Below are 13,805 nucleotides of genomic sequence, written 5' to 3' on the forward strand. Positions count from 1 at the left end.
ATGGCCACAAGGAGCTCCAGGCTGAGGCAGTCCTGGGACATGGGAGCAGCCAGAGGATCCCTGCCATGGAGCTTTGTTGTCCTTGCTGGGAGGGCTGGGAGGGTCGGGGGTTTCTCTCACCCTGGTTTGTTTAATTACTTAATTAGTTACACAGGCACAAAGCCAGGAGCCACATCTGGAGCCCTGGGAGCTCCTTGTGGGGCAGGAGCTGGGGGGCAGCACTGGGGGCAAGGCCCAGGGCTGGATCCAGGGACAGCTCCGGCTGCAGGCTCAGGTACAGGCCCTGGCCCACAGCTGGGTCTATCCCCCTCCCTATTTCTAACCCCATCCCATCCCATATCCATCCCCAATCCCATCTCCAATCCCATCCCATCCCCAATCCCATCCCATTCCATTCCATCTCCAATCTCATCCAATCCCATTCCATCCCATGTCCAAACCCATCCCATTCCATCTCCAATCCCAATCCTATATCCAATCCCATCCCATCCCATATCCATCTCCAATCCCATTTTCAATCCCATCCCATCCCAAACCCCATCCCGTTCCATCTCCAATCTCTATCCCATCGGCAATTCTATCTCCAATCCCATCCCATCCCATCCCATTCCACCTCCAATCCCAATCCCCAATCCCATCCCATTCCATCTCCAATCCAATTCAACCCCATCCCATCCCATCCCATCCCATCCCATCCCATCCCATCCCATCCTAATCAATCCCATTCCATCCCATCTCAATCCCATCCAAGCCCCGCCCAAACCGGGCGTGCCCGTACGTAGCCCCGCCCACCCACGCACAGCCCAATCAACTCCCATTTCCTGCCGCGCGGGAAAACGCCCTCGGCGCATGCGCAGTGCGGAAGGGGCGGGCCAAGCGCAGCTCCGGCCGTGCCCTTCCCTCAGCGCCCCGCGCAGCGCCGCGCCCTTCTCCAATATGGCGGCGCACAGTGCTCCGCGCCGAGTTGCGCATGCGCAATACCGCTGCCCGGCCCTGATTGGCTGCGGGCGCCGGTGAGCGCTTCCGGTGGGAGGGCGGGGCGGGCCCGGGATGCGCCTGGCGTAGCCCCGGCACCGACACCGGCCCCGCACCGCGCCGCCGCCGCTCCCGCCGCCCTGCCCGGCGCCCCGGGGCTCCCCGTCCCGCCGCTTGGGGAGACCCGGGGGCTGGGTGCCGGCAGCTCTCCGGTGCCCGTGGCTGCGCGGCCGGCGGGGGCTCGCCGGTGCATGGGCGGGGGGGCCCCGCCGGGCCACCGCCGGCCATGAGATGAGCGGAGCGCGGCGCCCTGCCTAGAGCCACCCCCGGGCCGCCGCGGCCATGGTGAGCTGGGGCAGCGGGGACGGGAGCGTGGAGGGAACGGGGGATGGTCCCGCGGGGCCCGGACACCGGAGCGTGAGGGGCCGAGGGGCGGCGGCACCCCCGGGACAGGATGTGAAGGGCCAGGAAGGCACGGATCCCTCCTGGTGCCCGGGCTGCTGGGAATTCCGGGTTTGTGGCGTTAAAGCCGAGGGGTGCCCTGGCAGCTGTGGCTGCTCCGGTCCTTGGCAGTGCCCAGGCCCGGCCGGGAGCAGCTGGCACAGCCGAGCCCGGCACGGCCCAGCTTGGCACAGCCCAGCCTGGCACAGCCGAGCCCGGCACGGCCCAGCCAGGCACAGCCCAGCCTGGCACAGCCCGGCCCGGTGCAGCCCAGCCTGGCACAGCCGAGCCCGGCACGGCCCAGCTTGGCACAGCCCGGCCCGGCGCAGCCCAGCCTGGCACAGCCGAGCCCGGCGCAGCCCCAGCCTGGCCCTGGACGTGGCACGGGATGAGTCTCAAGGTTCCTTCACACCCAAACCATTGGGTGATTAAATTCTCCGGCGCCAGCTGTGGGCTTGCCCTCACGGCCTCCTTGGGTAAGCCGAGGAGTGACCTGGATTCTGTTCCGTGCTGGGGACAGCGGCCTTGGCTGTGCCCACAGGGACAGCGACAGAGCCAACCCGCTGGGATCTGCACAGGGCTGTCCTCCCCTCGGTACCATCCCCAGGAAAGGTCTCAGGAGCGTCTCTGACCGTGTGGGTGCCCACAGAGCCAGGCTGGCGGCGCTGGCAGGCGGGCATTGCCCCCAGGGCATCGGGTGCTGCTCGCTGCCACCACCCCAGAGCTGCTGATCTTGTGTTCCCCTTGCTCTACCCACAGGGATATCTTCTATCCCAATACTGGTATCCCACCTTGTACCCCAGTTTTTCTTGGGGTGACCAAAGGAGCCCTTGGCAGGCGGGCAGCAGTGGGGAGATGCTTTCAGCAGCCCTGGATCTGCTCTGGGACCCTGCCCTGGCTCACCCAGAGACCCCACTGAGCTCAGGCTGCAGTTCCTGGCCTGGTGTTCACCCCACTCCACCTTAACCTGCCTTTGGTGGTGTAGGATCAGGCTTTGCACTCCTTTTATTCCAGAATTTGGGATCCTGGTTGTGAATTCCTTCACCCAAGAGCTGGGGTAATCACATTGCTCACTGTGTGATGTGCTCCTGGTACATGAGTGGTGTTTTATTGAAACTTTGGTCTCTGTAGCCACTTTGGTGAGCTCCAGTAGGCCCTTGCCCAGGCTTTGCTGCTTCATGTGGGACACAGTCTTCTCAGTAAAATATATATAAATATATTATTATATATATAAATACTGGCAATGTTTTATAGCAGTAGCCTGAGGGTGCTCAGGGTGGGCTCCTGATGTGTGTCCCAGCTCCTTGTGGCTTTAGTTTCAGGCAAAGGGGGATTTTTGAGGTGGATTCTTAGTGACCAGCCCATGTTCAAGAAGGTGAATAAATGGTTTGCAGGGTTTGCCAGGCCAGGCTGTGCACTTCACAGTGCAGCTGGCAAAAATTAGTTCTCCCCTCACCTCCCTGTGGACACACACATTTCTCCTCCTGAATTACACCTTGCTTTCTTCTTTTTTTTCCCTTCACCATCCACTGTTTGGCTGCCTGTGGAAGTTGAGCAGCAGCCCCTGGGCTCTGCTGCAGGATTTGCTGTTGTAACTCATCATGTGACTCCTGGGCAAGATTTTCCTTCTGTTCCCATTTCCCTGGAGCCTACAGATGGGCATGTTCTGCTGCTAGAGCACCCTCCTTCCTGGAAACAGTTGGGAAAGTGTGAAGAGGAGCTGCTGGAAGGCACACAGGGAACAAATAAAACAGAATTAAACTCTGCTCCAGGAGAGCAGGCTGCTGGGAGCAGGTTTTCCACAGTGGGGCTGAGCTGGGTTCATGGGGAGGGATGAATTAGAGCTTGATTAACTGGGCAGGGATGTTGGGAAGGCAGGAGGGAATGCAGTGATGCACAGTGAGCTCAGGCACTGCAGATGCTGGGAACAAACCTCTCTTTGCTGGGCTGAGTTGCCACTCATGGCTCAGAAATCTTCATGCCACTCAAAGGTTGGGTTTGGAGGAAGCTTTAGTGTTTCTGTGCTTTGCAGAGAGCTCTGTGAGGGGGTTTTGGGGCTGTTCCTGCCTGCTCTGTGTCTCAATAGTGTTTGTGCACTGTTTGGGGCCCCAAACTCCAGTTTGGGGCTTCCTGAGGGAAAGGAAAGGTGGTGATGCTGTGGTGTGTCTGCAGGGAGAACAGGATTCTGCAAAATCCAGCTGGATTCTCTGGAGTTCATCTCTGAGCACATCCAGCTTCAAGCTTTGCTTTCACGCACCACAAGTTATTGCATTGTTTCCTCCTCACCTTTTAAAGAATTTTATGAACAGGTTCAAAGTAAATATTGTTGATGGAGCTGTCCTTGGAGGGATTTATTTTCTGTCCAAATTAGCCATGGCTTTGTCTCATCACTCTTTCCTTCACCTTTGTTCCTTCCACTGGTGAAGATGAACCATCTTTGAAGCCCTAGGAGCCCAGCTGGGATCTCCTGAGCAATCCCCTCACCTGGGAATTGCATTTGCACCTCCCTCATGAGGCTGGGATTTCAGTGCTTGCCTCTGGGAAACACATCCTTCACTCTGTGGGGTTTGCATCCTGCCAGCAAGCAAAGCAGCTCGGGAGCAGGGGCTTCCAGGAGATGCTGCAGTGTGAGGTTTGGGATGCAGGGATGCTGGACAGCTGCAGCCCAGACAAATCCCACTCCCCCAGGCTGTGCCTGGCCTGCAGAGCAGACAATGGAGGTTCCCAGCCCCAGGGAGTCTCGTGGCCCTGTGCTGGGGGAGGCACTGAAATGGAGCAGGCAGTGGGCGGCTGCAGCTCGCCTGCTCCCGAGTTCCCCACAGCAGCATCTGCCTTTCACTCCACAGCCTCTCTTCCCACCTGCCTGGATTTTAGCAGTGAGTGCTGTTGTTTTCTCGTGCCTGGAGCTGCCTGTGATGGTTGCAGCCTTCCTTCCATTCAGGAAGGAGCGGATGGTGTGTGGATTGCAGCTTGTCCTGCCAGGTGAGGCTGCTGAGCCCTTGGCTTATCCTGCTGCTCGTGGTTGCCAAGGAGCTGCTGCTGCTCCATTGCCAGAGCAGCTCCTGTTTGTTCTGTGTCAGCCCTGCTGAGCTGGTGGCCCTGAGGCTGGCTCAGGCTGTGCCTGGCAGCCACAGCTGCTCTGGGGACACTCCTGCTCTTTGCAGGACATTGGGACAGGAGGGAGCAGCAGCTTCGTGCTCCTGCAGAGCCCCTTGGCCTGGCTGTGCCATCACCCTGGGGACACCTGGGCCCTGTGTGGGCTGTGCTGCTGTTCCTGGCCCAGGTGGCCTCAGGGGTGCTGGGGTGAGCTCAGGGATCCTGTTCCACACAGCCCTGCTCAGCCTGGGGTCCTACTGAATCCTTAGGTGATATTTAAATTAAACATTCTGATTCCTGAAGTGCAGCCAGGTTCCTGAAGGGGGGAGTTGTCCAGGCAGGAGGGCTTTGAGCAGCTCTGGAGCTGCCCTGAGCTTTGGGACCTCAGGGACACGGACAGGAGCGTGGTGCCTTTGCTCCTCTGCCATTTGCCCTGAGGTACAGCAGCAGTCTGTGACTTTTATCCCACCATTGAAGCAGAAAATCTACTATAATGAGATTGCAGAGTCTCCATGTTGTCTCAGAGGTGCTGTGCTCCTTTTTCCTGTCCCAGGTGAGCTCAGGGATGCTGTGCTCTGAGGAGATGGGATGATGCTGCTGCTGCTGCCCAGGCAGAAGTGCTGGCACATTGCAGGTGGGCCCAGTTTCTCAGCAGGGCTCTGTGATGAAGAGGGAGCTGAGGGTGCTGTCCCCTCCCTCTGTCCCCCAGCTGAGGTGCAGCATCACAACCCCACCCCTGAGGTTCTGTCTGCTCTCAGTGCTCCCCTCCATGAGCAGCTCAATACAAGCAAACCCTCTCTGGAACCCTTCTGACTCAAAGCAGGGTAGGAACTTGGAAGTTCCAGCCTCAGCTCCAACATCTGGCTTCCTTTTTTGGCCAGCAAGTCACAGTGTGACTCTGTGTGCCCCCAGTTATCTCCCCTCTATTAAACCATCAAACTGGGGGTGCTGATTAATGCTGATGACCTTTCCCAACTCTGCAGCAAGGCCTGGGGAGCTCTGGAGATGAACCAGGAGTGGAACTGGAGCAGGAGAGCTGATCTCTGCTCAGATGCTTCCTCCAGCAGCAGAGCTTTTTCTCAGAACAAAACAGCTCATTTAGCAGAATGGTTGCACATAATCCCTTTCAGGACCTATAATAATTCCAACACATCCATATTTCAAAGACCTGGGTAGCTAAATGCAGGCTGCAGGAGGACTAAAAGCTATCAAGGTAAAATTGTTGATCCTCCAGGTTCACTAAATGAGCTTGAAAAGCTCATTTCCACTGGCTGTTGCTGATGGATGGGTGCTGGTGGCTGTAATTATTTCAACAGAAAAGCATTAAAATCTGGCAGGTACCACAAAGCTCCTGCCATGGGCTTCAGTGCTGTGCAGAGATGCATGGATACCCAAAAACTCCAAGAACTTTGGGTTCAGTTGGGTGAATTAATTGCACATTGTTAGCTGGTGTCATTTAGGAACCAGGTAGCTGCTGTTAATGTTGGATTTATACATCAGTGTGTGCAAAGTAGAAGGAAATGTGGCTTTGAGGTGGATAGGCTGATACCTGCCTGTAGAATGTGCCCTAAAATCCTTCCCAATCATTATCCTCTGTCCCACAGCAGATATTTCCTCTTAGGAACTATATTTATATTTGGGTCACTGCTGCCTTGGCTCTCTCTGCATCCCAGGTGTCAACAAGACAACCTTCTTCTTTGAGAGAGAAAGAAAAGGTGTCTGCTGCTTTGTTTTATCAAAATGAAATGTTTAGACTCCCATTTATATAGAATAATTTTTGGAATCCCATTTCCAGCATTTCTTACATGTGCAGCATGTGCTGTTCTCCCTTGTAGGCCTCCTTGTTCCGACCAAAATGTAAATATTGATATTTTGGTAGAGGAAAAGCAATTGGCTTTTCCCCTACTGATCCTGATGGTCAGGGACTTTCCTACTGGTCCAGGCACCCCTGGGGTTTATTTGTGGGTTCTCTCCTCTGGAATTTTGGGGTGATGCAGCTTCTCCTGGGCTAAGAAGCTCCTACAGCTTATGGTGAAGCAGCTCTTTCCAATCTTACCTTCCCTCCACACACATTTCATTCTTTTCTTTATCCATGTTTCTCTTTTCTGTTTACACTCAGGATACTTTCACTCCACAAGAGCTATTCCAGGCTCTTCTAGCAACACCATAAATTCCTCATTTTTTTTTCTCTCCCCCTGATCTTCCCTGTCCCTTCTCCTATGTGGATCATGCCCATAATTCCATTTCTTTTCCCATTTCCAGCCCTTTGCATTCACACTCCAAATTCTCTTTTATTTGTTCCAGCATCTCCAAGCTCGTGGCTGGATCTCTGTGTGTATTTTTAGCATTTTGACTTAATATTTTATTAGGGCTTTAATTGCAGCATGGAGCTCTTCCCAAGAGGGATTGTCCTGGTTCCTTTTTGTCCCCTCTTTGGAGAAAGGAGTGTGCTCATCTGTTTTGTTACTGCCTTGTCAGGATGCCAAAGCCAGCATTGGATGCAGCTTTCCAGAGGGGAATGAGGGTTTTTTTTTCCCTTTGGAGAGATGTTTTGCCTGAAAAATCTGTGTTGTGCTCAGCTGGTTCCCTGCTGCTTCATTGAGTAAGAACAGAGCAGGTTCCTTCTGCATGGCAGTTCCACCTTTTCTTTGGCATGAGGAGCAGTTTCATCCATGGGAGTTTGGCTCAGTTTTGGTGTCTCTGGTGTTCAAAATCAGGATGTGGAGAGGATAGAGCAAAACCAGCTCCTGGGCATGGCTGCAGTTGTTGTTCCTCATCCCATTCCCTAACCCTTGGGTTATGGGGGATAAACCTGTATTTCCTACAGTTCCTTGGCTTTCTTTTTGCAAGGGTGAAGGAAACCAAGAGGACCAAGTGCTCCAAGATGTGGAAGTGTGAGGTCAGTGCTCAGGAGGCAATTCCTGCTCCCAGCCCCTCCTCTGATGCTGGGTTTGGGACTGGGGAAAGCTGCAACTTTGGCTTTCAAAGCTGCTTTTCCCTGTGTTCTGCTGGTGTTTGAAGGAGCTGGTTGGGTCATGGTGACCCTTTGGGTCCCCCAGGACAAATATTGGCCCAGCAGAGCCCCCTGATGTGGGCAGGGAGCCCGGAACCCCCCCAGAGCTGCAGGGGTGAGCAGCAAGGGGCACTTGTGAAATCCCCCAAAGTGCAGCAGCCCTGCAGATGTCAACATCTTGTTTTTCTTTAATTGGACTGGATGTCCTCACTGTGTGAGCTGTACTTTGAAAACATTTTAATTAACAAAAATCTTAGTTATTCCCATGGTGTTTCCCATGGTGGTTTCATTATACACTCTTAAATGGCCAGCAGAAGTTTTAATGCTCTTGCCAGGAATGAAATTTCTGGAGTTTCAATTTCTGAAATTTTTGGAGTTTCATGGAGTTTCAATTTCGAGTTTCACAATCCTTTTTCCTTTTCTCTGACAGGGGGTGAGGGTCTGAAAATTTCATATTTTCGTGTAGTATAATCACACCTCCTTGGAAATCAGGTCTGGCTGCTGTAATGTATTGGATCAGGTATAATCCTGCCCTAAGTTTGCCCTAAACCTTGCACCTTGTGTAGCCACGTGTTGGGACAGCTTTTCCCCATGGTAATGGGCTTAGTCCTGCCAGGCAGAAGTGGATGGAGAAAAATCAGCAGGATTTGCTTGCTGGAGTAGAGGTACCTCTTTAAGAAATCTGCTGAATAATTGGTTTTTTCTTACATTCACTTTCTTTTTTTGCTTGCCCTGGTGCTTCCCATTTCCAGCTCTGCATATGTGTATAATTCCAGAGCCTCCTTCACTTGAGGCTACAAACAACTGTGATTCAGAGCCTTCCCTGGGTATTACTGGGACTTGTCTGGAGGCTGAGATAAATAAGGGTTTATTTGTGGCTCTGCTGACAGTGAGGGATTTGAGAAGTGTTTTTAAAAATCTCTCCATGCATCTTGGACTCCTCAGAGCTGCTACACAGCCACGCCAGGTTCTTCACTCCTGGCATTTGGGCATCTCTCTGATCAAAGGAGCTCCTATGTTTGTAAAAGTGGAGAGGAGCAAGGGTTTGCATTTTTAAGTGTCAGATTTTCACCTGTAAGAGCATGAAGAGTGTTCTCTGTAGGAAGAGTCATTACAACCACAGGAAGGATGTGGAGCTCTTGGAAAGAGTCCAGGGCAGCCCATGGAGATCCCCAAGGATGGAGCCAGGCTGGCAGAGCTGGGGGTGCTCACCTGGAGAGGAGAAGCTCCAGGGACACCTCAGAGCCCCTGCCAGGGCCTGAAGGGGCTCCAGGAGAGCTGGAGAGGGACTGGGGACAAGGGATGGAGGGACAGGACACAGGGAATGGCTCCCACTGCCAGAGGGCAGGGATGGATGGGATATTGGGAATTAGGAATTGTTCCCTGTGAGGGTGGGCAGGCCCTGGCACAGGGTGCCCAGAGCAGCTGTGGCTGCCCCTGCATCCCTGGCAGTGCCCAAGGCCAGGCTGGGCAGGGCTGGGAGCAGCCTGGGACAGTGGGAGGTGTCCCTGCCATGGCAGGGGTGGCACTGGGTGGGCTTTAAGGTTCTTTCCAACCCAAACCATTCCAGGATCCTGTGATAGGTGTGGGGTACTGGGCACAGTGTGAGCTCATTTGCCACTGCTGCTCCTCTCTTGGTCTCTGCACCATTGCAATGAGATTATGATTGCATTTTTCTCAACACCTGTTACAAATTCTTTTTATAAGGATTTTTTATTCCCTTCACAAATCCTTTCCTCACCAACCTACTTATTTCCAAAGGACTCCTTGGGATCTTTTTTCCACCTGCCTGGTTAGAAGTGGGGTCACTTCCCCATAACCTCTGGAGGAAGTGTTGTCTCAAAGTGAGTGAAGCTGCATTTGGGGCAGCCCTGTGGTCCTGCCTGCTTTGTTTATGTAGAGAAAAGGGAAGAGATTTGTTCCTTGTGCCCGTGCTCCTGGGGCTCCTGCACAGGCCCCTCAGGGAAGGATGGGATCTCCCTGCAAGGGCTCAGAGCCTGCCTTGGGGTGTGGGGCATCCTGGGGAGCCCAGCAGAGGGAGAGTGTGAAGTGGAAGGAACAAAGCAGCTTCAGAGGTGTGAGTTTCTAGACTTCACTGGGGGAATTTAAGTGATTTCTGAACTGAGACAAGCACAGTCACCTTGCAGTGTTCTCACTTCTGGAAGCAGCTCCAGCACCCTTGGCAGATGCTCAGCTGTGTCTGAAGAGCAGATTTTGTGTGGCTGGTTTTGCTGATAACCCACAAAATGAGAAGTTCTAATCATTGATGGCTTCAAAAGTGGTGCCCAACAGCTGAGAACTGACTGAGCCCAGTGCCTGCTGAGGGAGGGATGTGGCTGGATTCTCAGGTTTAAGTTGCAAGTCCAAAAAGTGACTCCAGAGCCACCTCTGCCTGCTGTGCTTTGGTGATGTGCAGGGTATTGATCTTGAGGATTCTGCTTTGGGTCCTTCTGCACTTCTCAGCTGGGTATTATTTCAGCAACTGCTTGTTTGGGAAAATACTGTGTTGCTGAGCCCTTTCCAGCAGCTAAACCACAAGAAATCAATTAGGAAGTCAGCAGCACGTGACCAGCTGCCTTTCCTGGGTGTCAGGGACTCAGAAATTGCTCTTGGGCTTGTCTTCAGCAAGCGTGGCTTGAAACAGCACTGTTCCCAAACCACCCTTTGCTTTTTCCAGCCTGCTGGGATTGTTTTACTCCTTTGCTGGGTTTCTAAGAGAGTTCCTGGGAACTGGGTGGAGGACACGCTGCCTGCTGGGCTTGGTTATGTGGGTTAAGAGTTACTGGGTTAGAAAGAATCAGACTCAGACACTTGAGCCTGTTAATCAAAGTTCAACCTTCAAACCTGATGCCTGGTTAAGTGAATCTGCCTGTCCAAGAGGGTTTAAGAAATCAGATCCCTTGGGCATTGAAAAAGGTGCTGATTACTCGTGGAGCAGGCAGTGTTCCAGGTAAGATGATCTCTGGTGCAGAAATCAGGTTGGCACTGCTGGCTCTCCATGGCCTGTTCCACACAGCCCTGAGTCCTTAGGTGATATTTAGATTAAACATTCTGATTCCTGAAGTGCAGCCAGGCTCCTGAGGGGGGGAGTTGCCCAGGCAGGAGGGCTTTGAGCAGCCCTGGAGCTCAGGGGACACAGAGAGGAGCGTGGTGCCTTTGCTCCTCTGCCATTTGCCTTGAGGTACAGCAGCAGTCTGTGACTTTTATCCCACCATTGAAGCAGAAAATCTACTATACTGAGATTGCAGAATGTCCATGTTGTTGGTGATGTGCTGAGGTGGTCTCTGAGATGAGAGAGGAGAGCTGCCTTGCCCTGGCCCCAGGAGCTGAGCTGTGCTGGGAGCACTGAGGGGGCCCAGTCTGCTTTCGGTTCTGGAAACCACAAAAACATCTCTGAGGTGCAACAAGGAAACTGAGAATGAAGGCTGAGCCCTGGCCTGATAATATCAGCACAGCACTGCTGGGGAGCACGTACGCTGTGGGCTCCTGGTGCCAGAGCTCTGGTTGGAGACCCTGGAATGAGGGTGAACCCCCAAATTCTGCATTTTTAGCGAAATTTATTAAATCTAATGGGTAACACTGGTTTTGAGCTCCCAGCTCTGCCTCCCTGCAGGAGGATGCCTGCCTCTTTTTCTGGAGGATGTGTTGGGTGTCCTACAACTTTTTTGAAACACTTCATAATTCTGCTTTTCTTGCTAAGAATAAGAGTGTACTTCTTCCATGAATTTTACTGCCCTGAGTGACCCTGGGCTGTCCCAGGGGTTCTCCAAGGTTTTGTGAGCAGGCTTAAAGTGACCCACAAGCTTTCTGAGGGTGTGATTTCTAATTTACATGTTCATTATTACCATGTTGTGTTAGAGCTAGGGCAGGGAGGGGCTCTGAAAGACACCCTGGTAATCCTTCAATGAGTAAATTACTACCTCAGTACCTGAAGATGTTAGTGTTGTTAATACTCACCGTACATATGTGCATCATTAAGTTAGGCTTGACCATAAATAATAGAGAAAGAAGAAAACTCAGCAGCTGGAGTGTGGTTGTTTGTATTTTTAGATGTTTGACTGTGCTGTTAATTAACTGCAAACACTGGGAGCAGAAGGCTCTGAGGTGGAAGAGGATGGGACATTGCAATTAGCAACGACAGGGTGATGATGAGTTATTTTATACAGGTGCTGTGGATGAAATTATGAAATTTCATGTTTCTTGTCTGTTTATTTAACCCTATGCACGTGCCTGTTGATGGCAAAATAGCAATTCCAGCTGGGGATTATTCCATCAACCAGGATTCTCCTTGTGTGCTCCCCTGCAGTCCCTCCTCTCCTGGAAGCTGGTAGACATAGCTGATAGTGATGTTAACAGCTAAATGTGATAAAAGCTGACTCTGATAGCTGGGAGGAGGCTGGGCTGTGTGTCTTGCAGGGGAAATGGCAGGAGAGGGGGGATTGGGATGGAGAGGCAGGCTCCAGAAGGTGAGGAAGCTGCAGAGGGATCTGTGCAGGGTTTGGAGGTTTGGTGGGCTGGGGATGTTCAACAGCAGGAGCAGGGATGGACAGGGTGGGAATCAGAACCCAAAATCAGAACCCTGATGGCTTCAGGGGGTGGGAACAGCTCCCAGCACAACTCCCAGCTGTAAATAAAAAGTAGAGATGGCAGAAGGGGAGTTTGATGTGCCTGGGCTTTTCCTCCCTGCCACTGGAGGAGGCCTTGGGTGCTTGTGTGGTGGAAAATCCATCCTTCCACATCAGGAAGGTGCTGCCTGAAGGATGAAGTCACCTCTGTAACATTGCAGCTGCAATTAACATCTTACTAAAAAAGGCTCTGGAGAGGGAATGCCTTAAATTTGGCTTGGAGTGGTATCCATTTGCAAACACATTAGGGAAAAAGTGAACAGCCCTAACCCTTCTCTGAGTTGTCATTAGCCCCAGTTGCTGTATTTAGAGCATCGTTTGTGTGATGGATGCTCTAATGGCAAACATTACAAGATTAACAGCTTGTGTTTTTATGGGCAAAGCAGTAGAGAAAATCTTTGCCCTCAACAAAAAAATCCCTTCAGAGAGCATAAAATGAAATAAAAAAAAAAAAAAAAAGAGGAAGTGAACTCTAAATGAAAGCACTCATGGAGAAAATGGCTTTAGAAAGCACTTCCATGTCTTGCAGAATGAGCAGGTGCTTCTTTAAGGGCTGTGGTTGTGTTGGGTGATATGCAAACTAAAATTAGCATTGTATCTGCTCTTCAAGTGCATGTGCAGTGTCTAAAGTGCAGCCCAAGGATGGCTGCTCTGATGTTTGCTGGAGCTGCATGAGTAACTGGTTCTGCCCCAGTGCTTTAGTCATAGTCTGCATCTGAGCTTGTGATGGAGTCAGCAGCAGGGTACAAAGATTCTGCTTCTCCAGAGCCTCACTGAGGTGCAGCTGCAATATTGAACAGCCTGAAATGCAGGAGCTTGGCAGCTTTTTTTCCCCTTAATCAGCAGAAATCAGTTAATGACTCATGGAGCTGAAAATGTGACTGCAGGAGAGCCCTGAAATCAGCTGGTAGGGTGGGTCCTTCGTGGGGTGCTTTGGTGGATGGAGAATGATGTGGGATGTGCAGGTTCTTGGTAGCAAATCTTGTGTTTTCTGTCAGGAAAAGCTGCTGGAGCTCATTTTCCTGGTTGGAGGAGGGCACAGAGGGTTGGGAGTCCAGAGGTGACTGGAGTGAGTAATCATCTCCACCCCTCATCTGATAGTGCTTGAACACCTTTAGCAAACTAATGAGGGGAAGGGATGGGGAGGACAGACTGACAGTGGCTGTCCCACCCTGATGCACCCTGTCCTGCTCTGGTCACAGGGGACAGTTCCAGGGAGGGCAGAGCTGCTGCTGGCCCTATCTCTGTGTGTGTGGAGCCAGCTCAGCACTTAGAGGCACCAATCCTGGGGACAGTCACCTGTGACACCTCCCAGAGATGCTGTTTGGACCCAAATTCCAGGTCAAAGTATGGATGTGCAGCTGTGGCTGTGCTGGGTTTAGCCCTGCTTGGATTTAGCCTTTCTTTCACCTCTCTCTGCCTTGTTCCCCAAGGGAGCTGTGACAAGCACATCACCTTTGGCCCCAGGATCTGCTGAATTTGGCAGCCAGGACCCTCCCTGTGGGTCAGAGCTCAGCCATGGTGTTGAGCAGTGGAGCAGGGGTGGATGAGATGTGGCACATCTGATCTCCCTGCTTTTTGTGGGCTGCAGAGTTTTCTCTGCATGGAGAAAAGCTCACATCCCCTGCCCTGCAAGCAGCACTTGGAGAACTGAA

At 52.4% G+C, this 13,805-nt stretch overlaps 1 protein-coding gene across 2 annotated transcripts in view; it reads left to right on the forward strand.

Moving 5' to 3' along the window:
• The first annotated feature begins 1,114 nt into the window (after positions 1-1,114).
• XPO6 (exportin 6) overlaps positions 1,115-13,805 on the forward strand; it is a 64,337-nt gene continuing 51,646 nt past the window's right edge. The window contains exon 1 of one of the 2 annotated variants that reach the window (XM_059484223.1): positions 1,115-1,320. In XM_059484223.1, coding sequence (XP_059340206.1) covers positions 1,318-1,320 — 3 coding nt within the window. In that variant the 5' untranslated portion in view covers positions 1,115-1,317. Of the gene's footprint in view, positions 1,321-5,104; positions 5,147-13,805 lie in introns of those variants that run through there. The other variant, XM_059484224.1, reaches the window with a different exon arrangement.

The sequence above is a fragment of the Ammospiza nelsoni genome, chromosome 17 (genome assembly GCF_027579445.1).
Source record: "Ammospiza nelsoni isolate bAmmNel1 chromosome 17, bAmmNel1.pri, whole genome shotgun sequence".
Classification (NCBI taxonomy): Eukaryota; Metazoa; Chordata; class Aves; order Passeriformes; family Passerellidae; genus Ammospiza; species Ammospiza nelsoni.